General features: G+C 41.5%; 2 protein-coding genes across 4 annotated transcripts in view; one reads left to right on the top strand and one right to left on the bottom strand.

Moving 5' to 3' along the window:
• Smyd3 (SET and MYND domain containing 3) overlaps positions 1-24,425 on the top strand; it is a 523,810-nt gene that overhangs the window by 184,341 nt on the left and 315,044 nt on the right. The window lies entirely within an intron of this gene.
• LOC110557576 (small ubiquitin-related modifier 1-like) lies at positions 22,191-22,367 on the bottom strand. The gene has a single exon (XM_060365054.1). The coding sequence runs from the start codon at positions 22,365-22,367 to the stop codon at positions 22,191-22,193; it is 177 nt and encodes a 58-aa protein (XP_060221037.1).

Here is a 24,425-nt window from a genome sequence, read left to right as displayed (position 1 = left end):
TGGCGGGTTTGTGGTCTGTTTGGGTTATAGAGGCTAGCCTGAGCAACTTAGTCTCACCATAAAAAGTAAAGAGAAGACTGGGTATATGGATCCATGATGGAGCCCTTGCCTGGGCTGTGCAAGGCCCTATGTTCATTCAGTTCCTGCCTCATCAGCCAAGAAAGCCTGAGACTTGTGCTAACTGTGTAATTGATAGTCTTTAGCTCCCTAAACATTCCAGTACTGGAGCATTCTCTCAGCGTACTATGATTTTTAAAAAGTAATAAAAGCAATGCATCTTTATTTTAGAATTGAGGAAAAATGATATTACTTATGAAAGTTACATATATTTTTTCTGCTGCTTAAAAGAATTATATATTTTCTACAGATACTGTAGTTGTTCTGTGCTCATGTTTTTTTCTGTGCTTTAAATTGGTGTTCACTGACTGCTTTATTATATTAAAACATTATTGTAGCTTATAATTTTTTAATAAATATTATTTTGGGAGGTTTAGTAATATTATGTATGTTTTGCCTACGTGTGTGTGTGTGTGTGCACGTGTGCACGCCATGTGCATGCTTTGTGTCCATGGAGGTCACAAGGCCACCACAGCCCCTAGAACTGGAGTGACACGTGTTCTGAGCTGTCCTGTGGGTGCTGGGAACCAAACCTGGGTCCCCTCTGCGAGGATAAGTACCCACTTACCCACTGAGCCATCTCGTCAGCCCATAAATATGTTTTTAATCACTTAAAAATTTTAATGAGCAAATATGTTTAAAACTCTCTGTTTTCCCTTGACTTTTTCTTCCGGATACCCTATAGCCATTGTCTCTTTCCAGCATGTAGCTGTCTTGCTCTGTTTATTCTGAAATCAGTGGCTATAAACCTTTTTCTTTGAGAGCTAGGCTGTGAATGTTTTATGTTTCTTGGGCTAAGAGCCGAAATTGAGACCACGAATCATGTAACAAGAGAGAAAACAAATGTTGGAACATTTTATTCTTGAAATTCAGATTAATTTCACTGAGATGTTAAATCAAATTGAAATGTTTAAGAACATACTTTAATTTTATTTTTATTTGAAAATGATATATTTTATATTTTTATTCCTTTTGTGCGCCAAGATTTTGTTTTTTAATTGCTCTACGGTCATCTTGACATGAAATTTGAAAGTTTTGAAAAAGTTTCTCCTTCAAAAGTTTTTTGTTTTTATTTTTAGTTTTACCACATTCACAGGATTTAATCAGTTGTAATTAGTTAACTACACTCATACTTAGTGCTTCTTTAGAAAGCCAGTTTTCTGGTTCTCCCACCACCCATCCCTGTAGTCTATAACAATCATGGTGGCCAGCATTTGTTAGGCAGTTTGCTCTTTGTTTCTGCGGGTTCCCTCACTGCAGATTGAAAGTAGTTGGTTTTTTTTTTTGTTTGTTTTTTTTTGTTTTTTTTTTTAATTATGCACATCCAGGCCCTCTCCTGCAATCGATATGGGGTAACTTCTATTTGAGCAGCGTTTGCGTTGTTAGGCATCACAGGTGAAGCAGAGGTTGAACGTGCGTGGGAGGATGTGTGTAGGCTGTCTAGAAGCGTGTGCCGTTTATCTGAGATACCTGAGCATCGGTACATTTTGCTGTCTGTGTCAGCTTCTTGGATTCCACAGGACGAATGTGTTTCCAGGGTGTCCCTGGCATCGGTGCTCTGTCGGGGTTAATCTTCTCCACGTTGCTCTGATGTTCATTTTATTATTGTCTCATCTAGAAAGATAAATTAGCGTAGGCAATGAGAACTGAAATAATTTGTTCGTGGCCAGCAAACCTCTGCACCTGGGGGCTGGTAGATCCATCCCCCTCCTTCTCTCTTTCTCTCTCTTGTCCATTTTTCCCTTGGCTGGAAGAAGCATGCACACACACATGCTTGCAGACCTCTTGTCTGAGACATAAATTATCAGTGAAGTTCAGCAGGACAGTTCCGAGCCACAGTGGCTTTTTCCTCCTAGAAAAGACAAAACTGTCTCTGCAGTGCCCCGTTTGCTATTTCCCTCTTGGGAAGGGAAGGGCTAAGACTGGCCTGGTTTTTATCTTTTCCCAGGCATCCTCTACTCTCCCTGCCCAAACTATGCTGTAGGCTCACATTTCCCTTTTTAACAATCAGACATTTTGCCAAGGTTTGTCCCGGCAGGTCAGTTTTAGTTAAGTTTGTATGAAATAACGAAATTCCTGTGATGTCAGATTTCAGTGTTTCTTTGGATTAGAAAAGACCCTCGCATCACATCTGTGTTTCTTGCCTCTATTCCGCTCGCTTTGGTTCCTCTCTGCAAATGTGCACTGCTCTCATCGGGTGTGTTCCCATAAACTACAGACAAAGCCACACACTATCTCAGCAGTGAAACAGATGCCAGCCTGGGGCTTGCCTTTCCTGCCCTGAACACTTTCTCTTCCTTCCTGTTTCCAGAGGCTCCTGCCCATTCCCTACCAGGCTCCCGTTAGAACCATTAGCAGGAAGCTCATTCTTTCTCCTCACTCTCCTTCAGGGTGGAAACTGCCTCCTGCGGTGGCAGTCCCAGGCCTTGGTTTGCAGGGCCAATCGTGGCAACAGTAATTCTCCAAATGCTCAGTTTCCCGAGCTGTGATGAGTTGTCCATTTCCTATTCTACTAATGTGATTCCTGTGAAAACTGGACGCTAACAAATTGATATAGCCAAAGTACTGATTTCTGAAAAAATTCAGATTCAAAACTGAAAAAAAAATTAAGCATATCTTCCATCTCAGGCACACTTATTTTTTTTTTTTTTCCTAGCTTACGACTGAACAACAAAGCCAAAACCTGGTTCATTGCCAGTAGCTGTTTTATTTTGCAGACAGTATAGTTATTTTTTTTTCTGTTTTTTTTTTTAACTTGTTTTTACCCTACATCTTTTCTTTGGATGTTGTTTCATCTTTATACAAGGGTCTTTAATAAACGTGACAATGGCTGGCTTTTCCCCGTGGGTCATACTCTTGTGATATGTGTTTTCCACATTGCCTTTATTTGTAGCTCCCAGTTCATTGACCTTTGCCACTCCCATGCTGTATGTTAGTTTGAAATAGGTCCTAACGGATTCCATCATAGAGCTGTGATGGTTTCCAAGGTTACTGTAATAGGAATCAGTAGTAAAGATGAAAGCGTTGGTGGGAGAAGCAGTGTGAATCTTAAAATGAACTGGAGAGATGGTTCAGCAGTTAAAAACTGCTGTGGCTCTTTCTGAGGGTCTGAGCTGGGACCCGTCTCAGTCATTGGGTCCCTGATATCCATGTTTCAAGCAGATCCACTGTTTCTGGCTTCGTCAGAAACCTACACATAGGTGCACATGGCTCACATACACACGCACAGAGATAATTCAAAGTAAGATAAATATAAATAAATAAATAAATAAATAAATAAATAAGGTTAGAGAGAAACCTGTATCCAGATAATAAATGATAATGCCATATTTACTTCTCTCTTTCAGATTGATCCTTGTGACTGATCGTGGCAGAATTAGATACATCAGTGACTTGTAACTCAGAAATTCAGATTTGTGATATATGGTTTAGCCTAGCCATATGGCCTAGATGTATGGATGACTTCAATTTAATTTCTGTGTCCCCTACCTAGTGTCTCTATTCTTGATAGAAGTGACCAGTCATGGTTATTTGAAGCAGTGTGAATATCCAAGACCTATCTTAACTCTCAAGGCTGACATTCCTGGCTAATTATCAGGAATGAACTGTTCGGGAGCTCAGCCTGATCCTGAGTAGGCCAGCATTTTTGGCAAATCAATATATTTAAAAGGGATTGACAAATTAATAGGGATTATATTTCCACAAACTTAGCTTTTTATAGTTGTTAAATCAGTTGCAATGAAATGATGAACAGTCACCCAAACTGTTAAAATTTAATATACTTAATCTAAAGTGCCCAGTGCTTGAAGGTTCTAACCGTCCCTGTATTTCATTAAAGCATTTGCTCTAAAGTGCTTTGTATGCCACAGTTCGCTTAGTTGTGTGTTAGTGAGAATGACAGATTTACTTGTCTGAGGACATGCTGAGTAAGGCGTTCTGTTCGGGCTGTGCCGAAACTGCCTTTATGCAGCACAGTGGAGAAAACCCAGAAATAGAATTGGTTATTGATTTTGCTTATTTTGCATCTGTGGCAAGAGAAAAAATACTTGTGATCTGTCTTTCAAGCATACAAATTCTGTGCAGTTTTTCTCCGTCATTTTTGTCTGATGTTGGTACTGCCAGAATTTGCCACCTGATCCCACCTCTGTACGTTACATCTGTGACAATCAGCATTCCTAAAATACCTGTTTAATTTATTACCAGTTTCATTTCCCCACAGGAGTTGTGTCACTTATTCAGAACCCTCTTACCTTCTCATGTTGGTTTATGGTAGAATATTGGTTCTAATGTATATACTGAGGAAGCTGAGAGGCCCGCAGATTAAAAGCAGGTTCTGGTCAGCTATGCGTTCCCTACACATTTAAAGTTATATTAAAATAGTTTATGATTCAAAGCCAGTAGGTCCTTTTTAAAAAGATTTGTTTTTTTATGTATACGAATGCTCTGTTTGCATGTATACCTGCATGCCAGAGAGGGCAACAGATCTCATTAAGGATGGTTGTGAACTCATTATAGATGGTTCCCAGCCATGTGGTTTGCTGGGGATTGAACTCATGACCTCTGGAAGAGCAGCCATTGCTTTTAACCACTGAGTTATTTCTCCAGTTTACCAGTAGCTTCTTAATGATGGTGTGAAAGGATCATTTACATGTATAACTAGTAAACATTAGTCATCTAGTGTGATAACTTACAGATGTTCTCTCTCTCCAGGTTTTTGACTGTGTTCTGAAATATTAAATGTATACAGAAGTAATCTTTTAGGTAACTAAGATAGTATCAAAGAATTCTTTTTTCCAGGCATGGTGTTGCCCTTCTTTAATGGCAGCACTCAGGGCGGCAGAGGCAGGTGGATCTCTGTGAGTTTCGAGGCCAGCCTAGTCTACAAAGTGATTCCAGGACAGCCAAGGCTGCACAGAGAACCATGTCTCGAGAAACAAACAAACAAACAAACAGCCCCCAAAGTTTCTTTTTAAGAAGCCACATTTTCCTAATTTTAAAGGAAAAGCGTGGGTTTTGAGCCATCGTGCCGTTTGAGTAAACACAGTATGTAATGCACAGCCGTGTGCTAAATCATTGCAGCCACCATTGAGTAGCCAATGAGACCTTTACATAGTCAGGTAACAATCCCAATCTTCAGAAGATGAAAAGCCAAACCGTTTTCTTAGGAATTGTTTCAGGCCACACTCTGATCCGGACATAGTGCCGAACACTGAGTACTTGAAGAGAGAATACCTAGTTCCTACCTTCTAGGAGCCTGTGTCTGAGACGGGGAAGACGGCAGAGAACGCGGAGGGGCGCAGCAGTGTTTTCTGGGGGATGTGAGAAAATGAAGTGGCACAAAGAAGCTGGATTTCAGAAATGTGAGAGATGAGTGACAGGTGAAGAAATGGGGACAGTGACTCTTAGAGATTATAGGGGTTGGGGGTGTAAAGCCGATGACATTGATTGGCAGGCCTATCTTTCTGGCCCACCTATGGTATTTCATTGTTACCGCGACATAAAAAGCTTGGGAAATCCCACATAGATACACATCTGTGTCCTTTTCAAAATCAGAGCAGGACAGATGTTCTGGGTTTTGTTTTCATAAGTGGCTTCAATGGGCTTGGTGCTCTCCGGCTTCACCTCTGGACTGTGCTGGCTAGCTGGGCTCTTTTCCATTTGATTTGCAGACATCGTCTTCCCTGGGAGGGAAGCAGCCAGATGGAACCGGGAGAAAATCCAGATCAAGTGAAGGTTCCCAGTTCTTTCAAGTAGGAAAGGATTTGAAGACGTTACAGAATGAAGAAGATCCGTCATCAGATCAGAGCTTGGGGAGAAGAAATGCATTGGGCTGAGTGGTGCCCACCCCAGATTCACGTGTTGAGATCTTAGCTCCCAGTGCCTCAGAATGTGGCAATATTTGAACTGCTACCCTTTAAAGAGTCCAATCTGATTAGTGTCCTTGTCACCAAAGGAAGGGACATCAGAGACATGTGTGCCCAGATGGACAGCCACATTTGCCAGTCAAAGAGACGGGCCACAGGGAAACCAGATGTCTAGCCTCTAGAGCTGTGAGGAAACACTCTCATTTTGGTCACTCTTATGTGGCATTGCACTGGGCATTGCACTGGCATTCACTCTTGCAAGTGAACCCAGGGGTTCTGAGGGGATGACTGATGGGTCAGGGGCAGTTGGCTCCAGGAGGACAGAAGCCACGTCTGAGTGTTGCCAGACAAATCTCCAGTGTCATATACACTTCTTGCCAAAGGTTCAAGGAATGCTTATTAAGGGTTAATTTAAATCAATTTAACTCGTGAGAGTGAAACACAGCCCTGGGTCAGAGGGATTTTGTTGTGGATGGTGAAAGGAGCACTGGGGACCCTTACTTCCTGTGTATAGAGGTTGAGGAGTGCCATCATAGGCTTACCATGTCGGTGTCATAGGAGGCACGTAGAAGCTGCTCGTAGAAGCCCACAAGGTACCTGAAAGCGGCGTGGAAGTCTGGTGTTTCCGCACTTCATTTCAGACAATAAATGACTCGCAATAAATGACTCAGGGATCTAGAGCTGGCTACCCATCTTCTATCACGCGAGGAAGTGTTGGCTTTGAATTGCTTTTTAAAAAAGGCACACAGGAGTTAGGGAGATGGTTCATGCAGAGCACCCACGTTGGTTCCGAGTGCCCACACAGTAGCTCACAGTTGACTGTAACTCCAGTTCCAAGGGATTCGATCCCTTTTCTGGCCTCCTGGTGCTGCATACTATATACAGTCAAAAAACATATGTAAAATAAAAAATAAACAAATATTTTTGAAAGGCATAAGAAGTGTGGGTGCTTCTGATCCTGTATTAGTAAGGCTGTCTATTTCAGGGAGCAGTGGTCTGTGTGTGTGTGGGTGCATGTGCGTGCATATGCATGTGTGTGCATCCTTTTGTGACCAGTCTCCCACATTCTCAGCGCCGTCCGTTTGGGCTGATGGACCTGGAGGCACACTCTCACTTTGTCGAATGAGTATGCCTATTCGTCTGCCTCTAAGGGTGCTTTTCCTTGCTGTTGCTGTGCTCTGCCTCTAGGCTCCAATCCTTCGTTTCTGTGTCACCAGAGAGCATTCCTGTGTAGTATGTGTGAGGCTGCTAGCTGCAGGTCCGGGAAGCTTCTTGTCCAGGATGGCTTGCATTCCCTAAGCCGCACTTGGATTTACCATCTCACAGGATGCCATGATAAAAAAACAAAACAAAAACAAAAACAAAACAACAAAAACTTCGGTTTTGGTTGGGAAATAGAAGGAAATAGGAAACCTCAAGTTTCATATCTGGTGACTTTAGCAAAGTCACACTCACTCTGTAGACTTGTTTCAGGTGTGGTAGAGTGACAGCATCCCTTTCATGTGTTTGCTGGAGAATTGAAGGGATATCTGTGTCTGTGCTCATCTCTCTTCAGCCTCCATGCTTCCCGCCTCTAGGACCAGCATCTTGGCTTTGAGTGACCTCTCTTCTGACTCTGGAGAAGGGTTAGTGTAATTTATCCATACAGTGCTCCTGTGAGCACGCAGCCTAACTTAAGTCAGAGCGCCTGTGAATTTTGAGCTGAGTGGCACAGTGTCCCGACTGGAAGGCCTGCCCTGTAGCTCCTACTGCCCTGTTAGTGCCCCGGTCTCTCACAGTATAGAGCCTTCATCCTCCTGTATCCCCCACCTTTGTGCTGGGGACCCAACAGAGGCTTGGATGCTGGGCAAGTGTACTTCCACTGCTCTGTATCCCGAGCCACTTCCCCACATTTAAAGCTTAAAATAGGCAAGTTGTTGTGCTGCAGTACACCCCAAATTTCCACTTGATTAGAAATAATTTCATAAACATTCCTTCTTAAAGGCCAAGAAATAATTTGCTGGCTGTCTTTTTCTTTATACACCCAGGACTAGGGCTGTAGTATGTTCAAAAGACAGGAAGATCTTTGTCCCTTTTCCTCGGTGCTCTCAGTTCAGCGGCTTCTGAGAAGGGGTGATGTCCTTATCCAGTTGGTGTATGGAGCACAGCCCGAAGTGAAATCCCAAATTAAGTTTGGTGCCACGTGTAGGAACTCTTCACTTTACTTTAAAAGAGTTAATTAATCGGTTTTAAGTTAAAAAAAAAAAAGCCTCCATACCATTTGGTCAATTGGAGACTCCTGAAAGAATAGTTAATTATTGAACTTTGCTCATTTGTTGATTTTATCTTTTTATCTTTTTATGCAGTCTAGTCAAGAAGATACTGTGAATGGTGGCGGCACACGCCCTTAATCTCAGTACTCAGGAGGCAGGTGGATCTCTAAGTTCCAGGCCAGCTTGGTCTACAGAGTGAGTTCCAGGACAGCCAGGGCTACACAGAGAAACCCTGTCTCAAAGAAATCAAAACAAAATAAAAAGGATCTTAAAAGTTTGATATTTAAATAAAGTTGACTATCCTGTAAAATTTGGATTTTTTTTTTTTGCCAGAAATTTTGACCTTTGGTAATTGATATTGGTCTTATATTTCTCCTGTTAAATATTATGGGTGCAACATTCAAGGCTGCATACTAAGACCTAATAATTTGGGAGCAGCTGTCGGCTTAAGAGGATAGGCCTTGAACCACTGACTTTGATGGAAACTGCCCCTTGCAATTTCTGCATGAATATTCATTTGAGACTCAATTACTCATAGCAAAAATTCTAAATCTTATGTATATTTTTAATGAATGTGTCACTATATACTTCTGTTGAAAATGTCTTCAGAGACCTTTCTCAGATTCCTCCCGGACCCTATGGTCACATGGCTGGTGAAATGAACGTTGCCTCTCTTTAGCTTCCTCTGAATGTTAGAAGGAGACAAAGTGTTCATCTCATGCAAGTCACTGACGAATCAGTACTGCACTCGCTCAGAGACATTACTTGCGTGCCTGCTTGTATCTGTCCTCCCACTGGAGAACTGGCCTTGACTGTGATGTCCCCTGTCATTCAGAGCAGCCTGCCGGCAGCGTCACTACTGCTTCTGGCCACCCTGTGAGGAGAAGCTGAGGGCTGATGGGGACGTATGACCTTATTATTTTTTGTTTGGGCGGGGGTGTGTGTGTGTGAAGCAGGTATTATACTGAATGTCATTGGAGCCCTGGGCAAGCATGTTACCTATCAGCAGTGAAGTCGGCTCGGGGCTGTTGCCTTGATAGAAGCTTTGGGCTGCAGCTTCCACATCTGAGCACAATTGCAATGCCACACCCACACTCTTAACACGAACCCAAGATTGCTTGCAGCACCGCGCGGTGATAGACGCTGTGTGTAAAATTTGACAATAGACACTTCATTTTTAGCATATCTTAAATTTAGAGCAAAACGGTGCGGATAGTGTAGACTTCCTCCGTGTCCTTAGTGCTCAGTAATACTCTTCTTCTGATCTTGGTACCCGCCAGGCTACCCTGTTTTCAGCCACTGTGTTATCTCAGCCTTCGAGTGCTGTGGCAGCTTCCTAGACTTCGTTTCTGACAGCCTTGCCTGTTTTCAGGATTACTGGTCAGGTATTTGTAGAATGCAGCTTATGGAGCAAGAAGGAAACATTTGTTTCCTGAATAAAACATGGGTTTTATTCAGTGGAGTTGTGTATGGCTTTGCGCCTCAGCCCATAGAAAGCTGCGACTTTTGGTCGGTGTTGGCCTTAATCACATGACCAGTGTATCAGCCCACATTGGAGGGCTTGGGTTTTTTTTTTCCCCCTACCAGTGAAAAGAGTCTATGACAGTTATACATGTTATTTGGTATTTTTCTCAACGGGATATTCTTTTATCTGTTAGGCAGCTGCATTGGTCTGTACTTAGGGATGTTAGTTTTGCATTTTGAGTTACATTCGAATCTGCCTTAGGTTGTCACTCAGAGTGTCCTAGCTCTGACCTCCTGGAGCTCTGTGGGTTATGTTTCTGTGATATTCTCTGTCCTTGTGGAACTTTTTATTTATTTTAAAAGTATATCCTGCCTACACAGCCTTACGTGATGCTTGAGGCTCATCTTTGTCTTTCCTGTTGGGTCCTGGCAGCAGCCATGTCTTCAGTGAGCTCTGCTTTCCCATAGCAAAGACTTTTAGATACCAGGATCTTAGCCTTGGCCTCAACGCTTGCTTCTGGGCCTTTGGTCCTTTGCCACATAGAAGAGTTTTAGCCCCATTTAAAAAACAATAAATTTTACGTTTTCTTTTTCATGTGTATTTGTAATTTCTGGGGCTCGCTGGCTGGCAGCTTTATTCTAATTGGGAAACCCTAGGTTTATCAAAATACAGGTGGGTGGCTTCTGGGGAATAATATCTGAGACATACTTCTGACGTGTGTATCCCCATCCTTATACACATAAAATATCTTTCAAATATGCATGTTCTGAAGATACGCTCTCTCTCTCTCTCTCTCTCTCTCTCTCTCTCTCTCTCTCTCTCTCTCACACACACACACACACGGGTGGGTGGAGAATGTTTCCATCCTTCTTTCTCTTTTCTTTTCTTTTTTGTCCCCTCAATGTTTCCCAATTTTTCAGAGTTACAGATTTCTGATTCAGTAGGGTTGGGGAGGCCCTAGTTACTGGTATTGCTGATGCTTCCCAGGGCCTGCTCTTCAAGAATGACTGTGCCATCTTGCTTGATCCTCCATGAACCCAGTGGCCTGCTTGACAGATGTGGGTGAAGAAAGCCGGGCTGAAAGAAAGTTCCCCCCCCCCCCCAGGACCATGTGATGAATCTGGGTGAACAGCTACAGCAGTCCATGAAGATGTTTTGATTTTCTCTGTTAGGTTTCAACCCTGGGACAAATGGCTGAGGTGCCTATTTAACACGTCAGAGCAGACCTGGCTGCCAAGTTCTCCCTGCATCTCTCAGTCCCTATGGGTTACAGGTCCCTCCTGGCTGGCATACCTCACCCCCTACCCCTACTCTCCAGCTCAGGGTGCTAGGCTATCTTCCCTACATAATCCAACCTGCTATTTTTGCACCTTTGGGCCTCCTGGCTACTGTACCTGGTACCCTCTCTTTCCTCTCCCTTCTCCTCAAACATGTGGGTTCCTGACTGTCCCAGAGGTCCCTGCCTCTGGCTGTGCTCTCCTTCAAGCCTATAATAAACTTTTTCCCCCACCATACCTAGGAACACTCATGTTTCCTTTCTTTTCCGTTTCATCTCTTTTACTCATTCATTCTCCATTTTATATCAGGAATTTAGTTCCCTCAAATACCTCTGTGAATTCAGACATGCTCAATATCCTTGTCTTATTCTTTGGAGAGCTATTTAGATACAGTCTCCCGGTATTCACATATTTATTTAGTCATAATATGTTTGAGGTCTTTTTCCCTTTTAAAGATATAACTAATTATTTTTGTCTATAAAGGGGCTGATGAGCTGGCTCAGAATGTGCAGATGCCATGAAAGCCTGAAGACCCAGAACTCATACAAAAGTGGGAAGGAAAGAACTGACTCTCCAAAATGATCCTGTGACCTCCACACATGTGTCACACACACACACACACACACACACACACACACACACACACACACACAACTTTAAAATTTTAAAAGGTGTTGTAAAGGTACAATCTCCTATAAAGAAACGAAACACTTATTGCACTTGTTAAGGCCTGCAGTTAATGATGAGAAAGGCGTATGTGTGGTGTGATGGCCTTTAAAAAATTATTTTTTAATAACTCTAACTTGTTCTGTGTAGAACTGTTACTTGTGGGCCCAAAAAATAAGGGTTAGATGATGACTGATGCAGGACAAGGGGTCTGGAAAGTACATTGCCAGAGGGCTGTGATTGTACTGTTTGTGAGGTGTCTTTTGCTGCTTCTCTGGGGGGGGGGGGTTGCAGTCAAGGAAAACCATGCTATCTTAAACTTAGTGTTACTGTGTATTAATTTAAAGTGGCTTGCACCAACTACCCCACACTTACATGCGTTTTAAAGTTTATGTTGAGTTCTTGGCATATTCTAAGGCAGCGGCTCTCAACCTGTGGGTCACGACCCCTTTGGGGTCAGACACCCTTTCCCAGGGGTCACACATCCCATATTCTGCATGTCAGATATTTACATTACAGTCCATTACATTAGAACAATTACAGTCATGAATTAGTAACAAAAATAATTTTATGCTTGGGGGTCACCACAACGTGAAGATCTGTATAAAGGGTCGCAGTGTTAGGTTGAGAACCACTGAGCTAGGGCCTATATGTGATTTTACTTACCCTTCAGTCTCTAAGGGGCCATTTTGAGGAAACTATTCCTGGTAGGGATGTGGGACTCTGCCAGGGTCTCACATTTACAGCAAGCAACCTAGCTGTGGCTTGACTAGCCTACCTTTGACTGAATTGTTAGCTCTGGCCTACGGTTTCCTCTCCTTGGGCTGTGCTGCTCAGGTAGGAGTTGTGGGCAACAATCTGCTCTTCTTGTAATAAATCATTTTCCACAAAAGCAAACTCCAGGCTTTAAACTGGTGCCTCTGTTTCCCTGTGTCTGTAACTCGGCCAGTTCTTTCTTTAAGTGTCATGAGAAGAGTGGCAGTTGTGTGGTTTTCAGAGTTGCATGCCTCACCCGAGCATTCACAGCTCTCAGAAATGTGTGCAGCTGACAGTGTCTTCCCTTGATTTTATGGTCGCTGTTTGGGGGTTAAAAGCAGTGTGAGGTGGAGTTTGTCTTAAAACCACAGAGAGCTTCTGTGGCATGTGCATCAATGATTGAAGGGTTCTTTTCTCTTCATTTTCCCTCTGCTGTGTCTGACAGCAGGGCTTTCCAAACAAAGGCAGCCCTCCAAGCACCCTGGATAACCCACTCCATGGCAATGCTCAGGTAAAATTCAGAGATACCTGTTTAACATGGCTGCCTCAAAGCCTTTTTACCTTGCGTTGTCTAAGTGTTTTAGCAAAATATTTCACAATGGTATTCAGATTTACAATAACTGATTGGTGAATACCATTGATAACCATATATTTTAATTCAGGCAATCAAGTCATTGCTGTGTTGGTAGGTGTTGCAGGATATCTGATCCCATTGTGAACCCCAAAATTGTGAACTGCAAAACACTGTTTTTTGTTTGGTGTGGTTGATCCCTATCACACACCTTTAATCCAAGAACTTTCTGTTTATTGTAAACTGGTGACTATGGTGTGGTGTTGTAGAAAGTTATAAAAAGTGTTGAGCTAGATATAATGTTTATTATTATTTGTCCTATGATTATCATGGCAGTATTATCTGACTCCCTGTCACAAATAATAATACACTGAGACCTGTTAGATTTTATAATTGCCTTGTTTATCTTGGGCCAGGCAGATCTTCCTACCTATGCTGTCTGAATCACCTCACCATCTGTCTGCTAGCCCCATCCAATGCTCTCCTCCTTACCCATCCTATCTTCCATCCATAATCTTACAAACACTTGCTTTTATTCTTCATCTGGGTCTTTCACGTCATTATTGTAGTTCTTCCTCCTGGTCCCATGTGGCTTTTTCTCCAGGCTAACCCACTGTGGTGTCCTCCTCCTTTTCCCATATAATGGTAGCACAAGTGTATGGCTGTTTGATTTCAATGGGGGAATTAATAAGACTGGCATGATTCTGTGATTATGACCACATTTCTTAATCTTAGAAGACATCTTATTGTCCTTTTTTGTCTTGCTGAGAAAATCACCTTAAAGGGGATAAAGCTTAATTTGCTCATGTGGTCAGTTTGGTTCTATCTTTGCACCCCTGCCAGTCTATATATTGGTGGTGCAAGGTTTTTAGAACTGTGCAGCTCACGGCACATAGGAAGCAGAGAGAGGGGAGAAAGGGGATCCCAGGCACGTTAGATGACTTCGATTCCTTGCCCTCGGCCCCACTTTCCGGGAATACCACAGGCTGGTAAATAAGCCATTAATACTTGAACCTGATTAGACATGACAGTTCCAGATTGTAACTGAAATTAGTCTTTTGTGAAAAACTGAAAGGGAAAGCTTTAAGGCAATTTGCTTCTTAATATTTTTATCATAATGAGGTTGACATCTTAATTTTTTTTAAGATTTCAAAGAATTTCCAATTAACAACAGTAACTGTTTCTGCTTTATAAATGGCGATTATCCACAGTACAATGTAATTTGAGTCCTTCCTACCTGACTCTTTGGTCTTTGAGATTTCTGGAAGATGTTGCTTAGTAGACCCAACTGCAGAAGTAATGACGAAGCTCAAAGGTGGTTGCCATTCATCCTCTCAGACTCTTTTTAGGGTTGAGTCAATAGCCCCTAACCCACATCTTTAATCCACGTGCCCATTTCTTTTTCAGTAATTGAAATTATTTTTCCCTCTTTAGAGAGTGTCTCATGTTGCCCAGGCTGGCCTTACACTGGCTAATCAGCCACTGATGACTTTGAGCTCTTGATCCTACCTCTCTCTAGCTGCAGATTGCTGGGTATGGACAAACACCCCATGCGTGGCCACGTGGTACCAGGGGCAGAATGTAGGGCTCTGTGTGTGCTAGGCAGTCTCTGGCTCAAGGAGAAACACTGCCACTCCCTTTGGATTCTTTTATAATCAGCAGTTTGTACATCTCCTTGAATCTCCTGAGTCTCCTATGTACCAGGTGGGATATGATTTATACTGTTGCTGGGAACAGTGTCAGCCTTGGGTGGTGGCGAAGTTGTTGGTTGATAGCCTGAGGTAGTTCATAGCAGAGTATGATTTGAAGGGCCCTCTTTTCCGTGTAGTAGAGGGTAGAGCGTCTGTTTGAACGGTCAGTGAAGCACAAGCATCTTCCTTTATCGCAGCTGCTTTACTCTAATTTTTTAGTGTTGTTTCAAGAGTTGTTCTTCTGCTCCATTCTCTTGAGAGTATGCTTTGCACGACCATGTCACTTCTTGGAAAGAAACCTCCTTGTATTGGCTGTCCTTTGCTCACAAGAACGTTTGCACACCAACCACACAGGCCCTTCCGTTTCTCAGGGGCGAGGGTAGTTACGAAGAGATGAATGAGTCTCTCACAGTGTAAGCAATCTCTTCCTCTCTGGGAAACAAATACAGTCTGTATGGTGGATAGTCTATATTCCTGGCATGAGATTTCTTTGTGTTTCTTGCACATCAGGTTTCTTCATGGCCCTTTTCATCATATGCTCTGTTTTTGTGTGTTCTGGGGAGTCTTTTAGAGGGAAATATACCTTCTGGGATCTTGTTATAGTGGTTGCTTCAGCCACACAAAACAAAACAAAACCTTCATGACTTTGAGCAGGGTGTTATGCATAACAGGTGTTTTAATATTCCCACGGAGACATCCTCTTTTGGTTTTGGACGCTTTTCTATTTGGGGATGCTCTGGCTATAGAAAAAGACTTGGCCTGGAGAGGCTCTGTGGGAGGACAAGGTGATGATGGCCCACACTTCATCACATGCCCATGCCCAGAGTACACTTACACCCCAGATTTGGTCTTCTAAGAAGGATGAGGGGACTTTTTCAGAGTTGAAAATAAAGACCCCATTGGCTGCTCTTTAAGACAATATTATTGAACAAACATATTATATTGATACCCGTTGAAAGGAGTAAAATCTTTACTTTGCCTTTCTTTTGTGAATTCCACCAGAGTGTTCACCAATTAGCATGAGAAATGCTCCCGTCATGGGACATCCATAAAGGACAAATGGCTCAGAAAGTTGGACTTTTTGTTTTGTAATCCCCATGACTGTGAGTGTTTGTGTGGACCCCAGAGGCAATGGGACTACATAGTGCCAACCCATGAGGTCCCCGACTTTGTCAACTGCCAAGCGATTAGGTTCTTCTAAGACCTAGCAGTTAGCTAGACGCAGGAAGCTCAGGAGAAAGAATGCCCAAGGAGACAGCCAGAACTTGAAAACATATCAAGCCTAAACAGCTCTCTACAACAGAAAACTTGGCTTTATCAATGAGAGAAAAAAATGCTGGTTAGGAATAAAATGCAATGGATGGGTGACTATATATTAAATATCAGCTAATATTATCGTCTAGATCTGTTTCTGGTCCTCTATACAAATAAACTACAAAAGATTATAATGTAGAACATACTGCCTAAATATTTGACTATATTAAGGAGGTACTATTCATGTATTTAAGGGATTATGATGTAGAGGTTAAAAACAAGCCATATGTGATATGAAAAGATGTGGCAGTAGGATTTGCTTACATAAAGGCCAGGCAGTGGAGACTGTATGTGAAGAAAGACATAACACAAGACTGGCTTGTGTTACTAAAGGTGGAAGCCAGGCCATGGGCTATTCTTTCCGCATGTACATAAGATTGAAATAGTCTGTAAGAATATCTCAGAGGGAATTGTAGGTGAAGATACGAAATAATGCTTTGGTTCTAGTGGGGGGAACCAGTGGAGAGCAGGGAATGAGAATCCTTAAGCAGAGGACCTTTTGCGTTAAATGTTCGGCCGCTTGCCGGCTCTTGTTATTTTAAATTCATGCATGTGCCTGTCTGCTTATCCATGGCGTATTCATTTTCTGCGTGATGTTCTACAGTATAAGCTACTGCAGCAAATGGCTTCTAGACCCAGTGTTAAGGGTGTTAAGGTGATGTTGGAGACTTGTCCCTCCCTTCCACTTCAGCATTTTAGCTCTCCTTAAGGAGGCTCTGTCCTCCTGCTTGAGCTTTGTCTTCCTCTCGACTCGCACACTTCATGAAGGTCATGGGTGCCACTACCTGGTTCTAGAAGGACTGTGTGTAATTCCTGACACGGTTCATTCAAGTGGCTGCCAATTAAGCATCTCCCTCCAGATTATGGTTGAGTTCCTGTGGCACAGATCCCACCCCCTGTGCCATTTCACCTTCAGAGCTGTTGTTACACTCTGGAAGATTTTCCAATTACTACATCTAATTAGAGGGGAGAACAAATTACCGAAGCAAGTTAAATTATCTGGTGTGTCACAACAATAATTAACATTCAAATGGGAAACTGCTGCCATTTTTATAAACATTACTAAGTGGAGGCAGCACCTCTTGAAAGCAGGAAGTGTGGGTCTCTCCCCCACCCCCCGAAGCCTGGCATGAATAAGGACTGTTTGAGAGAGTTGCTGGCCTGAGCATGCGTGAGAGCGATGCCATCAGAGCATCCACCCCCGCTTCTCTGCCAGGTCATATATATCTCCATAATGCTTTCCTGGTGTGCTCTTTCGGTTTTGTATTTGTGCTTTTAAGGAGTGCCACAGAGCAGACACACCTAATCTTATTATTGAGTTACTAGATTTTCCAGCCCTTGTATCATTGCGTATAGTATTTGGGGGTTTAAAAATGACAGTATTGAGTTGGTCAGCTGAAAGGCTAGAGGAAGAATGCCTTTTAAATTAGAAAGGCCCTAAAAACAAATAATAAATGGAGTAAAGCTGCCTCCATTCTTGTTCGGTATGTGGTGTGTGGGAAGATAAACCTCAGCCGTTTGGGAATGAGCCGGCCGTATGTAGCTGGAATTGGCATTTGTGTCTATTGATTTAACAAACAACTCCCTCACCTAGAATTTATTTAGACAACCGACAAGTTAACTCTGGCTTTCATAATACTGGCTTATCATGATTTCTTGTTCATCTTTCACATTTACAATCACTTAGTGATACTTGGGTTGAGAATGACGGAATCTGATTTAAGAAATAGTAGCTCAGTTGTAATTTGCTCATGATGGAGAGATTTCCCTAGAACACCAGTAGACTCTTTGGAGGTTTAAATTAATGTTGGGGAGATTTGACTTGGATACAAGCACAGATCTTGATACCTCAGGCCAAATAGGAGCTGTAGTGTTTTCTAGAATCACACAGCAGTCCTTAGAAAATGTCAGCGTTTTTCTTTGTTTAGCTTTCTTTTTCTTTTCATCTGTATTGGTTAGCAAAAACACAGTTTGTATCCTGTTCCCTTTAACCTGGGAGCACATGGCTTCGCCATCTAAAGGACTTCGGGTTCACTAGCATCATTAACAAAAGGCTGATTCAAGCCTTATTCTTGTTGCCTTGAAAATGTCCTTTTGCTGATGGACAGAGTATGTGAGTCCTTTCTCATATTTTGAAGAAAATACTTTTTTTCCTTCTAAAAATGGCTCCAATTCTGAATTCTTTTTAATTCTTTCTTCTTTTTGCTAAAAGCACCAAAGGGCCAAATATGACCCTAAAATGTCTTTCTCTGTTTGGAGATGGCCAGCAGTGGAGGAGCAGTCTGGCATTACCCCTGACACTTATCACTGTGGCTGAATGAGGATAATTTTGCCAGCTGTTCTCTAGTTTGGGGGCATGACACTTTCTGAGATTAAGCGTCATGTTAAAAATAAATAATTTTCTCCTTCCTGGTGAGAGGTTGGTTTAGAATCTGGGCAAGTCAATTAGAAGGAGTCCAAGAGACAAGATGAAATAAAATGTATTAATCTTAGTAGAGTCGTATAATACTAGCTTAGGTTAGAAAATGTGGTTCCCATTACTTTTGTTACTTTTGAATGAATAAATGTTCTAGAAGGATGTTTAAGGAATGATAACTTTTAGGGTCAAGGCAAATTGCTTTCATCGGAGAATGTATTGAAGATAGAGATTCCTTTGAATAAATTACATATTTTGAAAAAAGGTTTCTGTATAAAATAGAGTTTTTAATGCATTTAGAATTCCCAGCTAATTTACCCACACCTCATTTACAATGTGTTGTAATATCCTGCAAATTGAGTAGTTGGTAATCAGGCAATTGACACATTCTCTCCAATCTCACATGCAAGAGCATTGTCTGTAAATGTCACAGGCCTCGTCCAGTAAATGTTGCTCTGCAAAACTGTAAGTGGTTGGGGGACACTGCATCTTCATAGCTTTAGCCACGTGCACTCAGAGTGCAGTGTTCTTTTCTAGGGAGTACCTTTAGCTCTGTGGGTAAGCGGTTCAAACTCAGGCAAGCAGATATGGATAGTTAAAGTGTTTTGATTTGTAAGCCATGAAGGGATGTTCTTATCTATTCTGAACAGGTTATTTATAGACAGACAAACCATTTCATTTAGTAAGTGACTGTTGTCTTCTCACTTTCAACATGGCAGTAAGTGGTATTACTTTAACAGTAAACTTCTCCCAGGAATGAGTTTTGCTTTATCTCCAATATCAGCAGAAAAATCAAATTACAATAGCTTCTGTTATAATATCTTAAAACTTACGCACTTATGTAATCCATTTTATAATATAGACACTATTTGATTAAATAATGCTCAACTATGATTTTAATATAATTGATATTTGTTTACATATAAATATGCTTAATACATATGGCATACTACTTAAAATTTTCTCAATATTTTTATAACAATTGATACACAATTTACAAACAATGTAGATTTAAGTGTGGAGATTTGAATATGTGTATATGTAACTCACACTATCATCAACATGTAATGGGCATTTTAGACAATTCTAGAAGCAGCAGGGTTCTACCATCTGGCAAGGAAAGAAATCATTCCATTTTGTCATGTTAAAAAAATGGTGGAGAACAGAAGGTATAATTAATAACTAAAAATTGTTCAGGCTTTACTCTGTGTTTCTGTTGCTAGAATAGCCTCACAATTAATGAGCAAATAATAACAACCTACTTATAGGTGGTGACATCACCCAGCCTTATATGAAGAGGTGGTCCAAGATGTTCCAACTTACAGAGAAGTTTAGGCAGTGAATCAGACCAGTGAAAACTAAAGAGAGGGAGGGCCTCTTTATCTCTACCAGGTAGGAAGAATTCAGGATAAATAAATAAATGAAGGAAACTTTGTATCTGTCCTAGGAGCATTTTTTTTTTTAAGCCATCTTTGAAATATTTCCTGAAACTGCTTCTTGGGGAGACTTAGATAACCATAGCTAATATTTGGAAACTAAGAAAATAACCCTTATACTGAAGAGGAAATTAAAGCGGTTTTACAATTCATAAAAAGGTTCTACTCAGGATATCATGGTCTGAGCATACGACTGTTCTACTTTGAAACTGTAGAAAAATATTTCCCTGGTTTCAAGAGAAAGATTGAACAATTTCATGTATTTCACATATAAAATCTCTGAGAAGTCTTGAAATAAATAGAGCCTCCAAATACCCAAAAAAATACAGAGAGCCCTCCACACACCCCAAGAAGTGCTGAAGATTAATGGAGAGGCGTATTGTGGGTGGAGGTGAGGGCACCGTTCTAGGATGCCAGTGTTGGCAAAGTATGTTTTGGGGTGGTATTTTTTTCCCCAGATAAGTGTTTATAAGAATGAATCTGCAAGATAGTAGACAAAGAAACTCTCCAAAGGGAATTTCATAGCCAGTAAATATACAAGAAGTGATTTAATCTTACCAATAGTCAAAGAAAGACAAATGGTGGGAGGCCATCAGGGGAAAAAGGATAAAATATTAATGCTCAAATGTTAGTAAGAGCTAAAACAGGTTCACTCACAGTGCCTTTGATTTGGTGGGCAGAGAAAATTGGGAAATATTTATTAACTGTTCAAAATGACTAATTGAAAGTGAGCTTTGTTTGATATAATTATATCCTCCTCCTCCTGCACACAAACATTATTCAGACATGGTCTTATTGTTACATAGCTTTGGCTGCTTTAGAACTGCATTTAGATCAAACTAGTCTTGAGCTAGCCTTTGCCTCTCCAGTGCTGGGATTAAAGGTGTGTGTGCCACTATGCCCTGCTTACTTATACTTTTTTTTAAGCAACCAAAAAAACCAAAGCCAAAACCAAACCAAAACAAAACAATATAAACAACAAAAACCAAGACCCAAAAACCAAAACACAGTTCAGCAATATGGAAATGATTAAATGAATTGTCATTAAAGCGAAAGAAATTTTGTGGGGAAATAACCAGGGTATTATATTACTTGAATATTATTTGAATAACTAAGTAATTAATTTATAGATGTATATATGCTCTATGTAAAATACATACAGAACATACTTAAGAAGACATTTATGGTGAATAGAACAAAATCAGCACCTTAAATTCTCCATTTTAGGATTCTGCCAAATATATTGTGTAACATTTTTGCCATTAGTATACAAAATTTTTTTAAGTTGCAATTTGTGATATTATGGTTTTCTACAAATATTGTTTATTTTAATGAAGCCAGTACAGACGATGTTTCTGAAGCTTAATGTCCCAGGCTGAAAAGTACAAACAGAGTCAAAAGGAGCAGTGTCCGTTGCCTATATACTTCTGCAAGTGTAACTTTATTAACTGCTGCTGAAGATTAGAGCTTTTCTGGGAGCCTGTCTTACTCAAGACACTTTCTCTCTCTCCAGTGATGCCACCTTTGGAGCTAGCTGTTACTCTCACGCTGTCTGTCATCCTGACTATACATGATATTCTTCTTTTGGTCCAGACCCTCAGACTTTACAAGTAGCTTCAAGTTGAGGAAAGGTCATTTTTCCACAGTTCAGTTCTCCAAGAAACATCCATCTCTGTTGTCAATAAACTGGCGTCAGGCTACTAATGCTTATTATTAGCCCTAATTATTATTACAGTGGTAGTACTTAACCCGCCATCACAATTAATAAGACACAGACACCTGCTCTGTTTTCTAATTGCCTTATTTACCTTGGGCTGGGCAGATATTTCAACCTGTGATATCTCAATAACCTCCCAGCCCCAATCTCATGCCATCTGTCTTAACCATCCCTATCTGGGCTACCTTCCATCCCTAATCTTATAAATACTTGCTTACATTTCTTTATCTTGGTGTTTTCTCCATCCACACTCTCCTTGGAGTTCTCCCTCCTGGTCTAACCCATTGTATAGTCCTCCTTCCTCCTCTTATCCAGTCTCTTTGTCCTTTCCAGTGATTTTCCTGTCCCCAAAGCCCAGGAACCTTAGCCACGCCTCCCCCATTCTGCTATGCCCAGGTTTTAGGCCTTTTAATCAACCAATCAGGAATAATGTCTTAGGCAGGTTTACACAACAAGGATAGGTTTATTCAGGCAGGAACCAGATCTCGAGGGCCAGTAATTAGTATCAAAATAGAAGCATCAGACCAACCCCCAACACATGTTCCACTGAAAATCATAGTCACACCAGATTAAGAAAGAACTATTTAAAAAAAAAAAAAAAAGATTGAAGGAAAAGGGAAAAAAAATAAAAAGAATTATCTAAATTGTCTAGTGACCCCCTATTGTTTGATAAACTTCAATCACATATCCTTCCTCCATCCCCAGTCCTTTTGGGGTCTGATTATCAGCAATTCTCTGACCTTCAAAGAGAAACCCGAGTGAATTCATTGGAACTCCCTGTCTTTGACAGTGTTTTCCTTTGAGTTTCTTGAGATGTGCTGTCATTTTTACTTTGAAATGTACCTCACTGCTATCCTTTAATCCCAGCACTCAAGAAACAAACAGAAGCAGGCAGATTTCTGTGAGGTCAAGGCCAGCCAGCTTGGTCTACTGAATGAGTCCCACACCAGTCAGGGCTCATGTCTTTCTTTCTTTCTTTCTTTCTTTCTTTCTTTCTTTCTTTCTTTCTTCTTTCTTTCTTTCTTTCTTTCATGGTATTATATAGTTTTATTAATTTTGTATAATATTTGGAACACAAAAACAGGCTCACAATTAAATTGCAACAATTTCTAATTATTATGTATACTTGAAAAATGAAATTATTTTCATCTCTGTGGGAGTGTATGTGTATATGATTATGGGTATATGATTCATGTTCTGCTTTTTGAAACATTCTGTGGCATTGCATTTTACATGGTAGACATCATTGTGAGTTACACAGAGTAAGTTAACACTCACCACACATTCATGAGATATCATAGTCACACATCATTACATGTAAAGATCTCGTGGCTCACAGAGGCAGCTGTCAGTTTAGCATCTTGATTTTCATCTTAGTTTGTTAAAGTAGTATGTTCGTCAAAGAGTATTGCAGAGCCTTGCTTACTAAGCATGGAGCGGAAGGCAAAGGGGCTCTTGTAGGCAGTTTCCCAAACATACACACAACTGGCCAACATACTCATGAAAGGATGCTCCAAAGCATTTGTGACCAGTGACTGCGATGGCACTGCATGTCACCAGGATGGGTCTACCCAGGAAGATGGAAGATAGATGTTGGCAAGGATGTGGAGAAATCAGAATCCTTGTATTTTGTTGATGACACTGTAAAATAGAGCAGTCAGTGTGGAAAATAAGTTTTTTTTTTTTTTTTCAAAGACTAATGTTAGAATGAAGATACAGCTCAGAAATCCCACTGTCATACACTGATGCTGGTACTTTAAGTGCGCTTATGCGATATGTCCATGAAGAAACTCTTCATATTGTTGGTAATCTAGGCGTGATGTGTCCATACAGTGGAGGACTTCAGCTGGACAAAAGAATAAAGCACAGACGCTGCCGTAACATGGATGAACCTTGAATACATTGTAGCAGCTAAAAAGAAGCCAGGTCCTGTTTCCTGGGTCCCTTTATATGAGATGGCTACACAGGTAAATCCATGGAAAGTAGAGGAGTTGCCAGGGTTGTTGGGAGCGTGGGATGAGGAAGAACTGCCAAGTGAGCACAGAGCTCACACGCGGTAATGCGAGCATTTAAAGCCAGATCGTAGATCGTCACACCATGACGTGATGTACCAACTGCTACCCAGTGCCTCACTTTAAAACGATTAATTTAATGACGTGTGCATTTCACCCCGGCCAAACCAGAACAGACTAACTGCCTCATCTCATGTCAAGTAGCTCTTCAGTGCCAGGTCTTTAGAGTACATGGTCTTTCACATATTCTATGGGCAAATAGCAAGTTACACAAATACAATCATTAGTCAATGATTTGGAGTGTTTAACATGCTCAGGGATCTACGATTGACAGGGTCTCCAGACTGTGGGGACTCTCCACCTCCAAGAATTAACAAAATACAGACAATATGGAGGCTCTGTGGATTGAACAGACACTCGGTAAATAGAAGGCTTACATTTGGGCAGGCCCAGGGATTAATCGCCTTTTCACACGGTGGGTAGTCAGAAGGGAGTTCCCAGGCTTCCATGCATGCTCAGGCAGCGTGATGTCGTCCTTCTCTCGGTCCGGGTACATTTCAGTCATGCATAGTGGCACGGATAGTTCGGGCGAGAACATGCTTCTGAGAACTCTCTAGGCAATTATGAAACTTTCTTCTTCAGGGATCTGCAAGGAGCACAGAGTCCATGGCCTGTGTGACCTCTGCAGATGACTCTCAGTGCAGAACAAACCTGATGGCCTCAGGTTCTTGTCCAGGTTCCCCAAGAAGACCCTTTTAGGTGTCCGCTTCCCTCATCTCCACCACCTCCTCAGGAACTTCAAAAAAACAGTATTTGCTTTCAAGGGGGGATAACTAGGGACACAGAGAGGTGAAACAGTTTACCTGGGGCG

Source organism: Meriones unguiculatus, chromosome 11 (assembly GCF_030254825.1).
Source record: "Meriones unguiculatus strain TT.TT164.6M chromosome 11, Bangor_MerUng_6.1, whole genome shotgun sequence".
Taxonomy (NCBI): Eukaryota; Metazoa; Chordata; class Mammalia; order Rodentia; family Muridae; genus Meriones; species Meriones unguiculatus.
The sequence above is the reverse complement of the archived record's forward strand: the minus strand, read 5'-3'. Positions and strand labels throughout refer to the sequence as shown.

What these genes read in the sequence shown, in the direction of transcription:
- LOC110557576 (XM_060365054.1), bottom strand. Translation starts at nt 22,367, where the DNA reads ATGACAGCACATCTCAAGAAACTCAAAGGAAAACACTGTCAAAGACAG.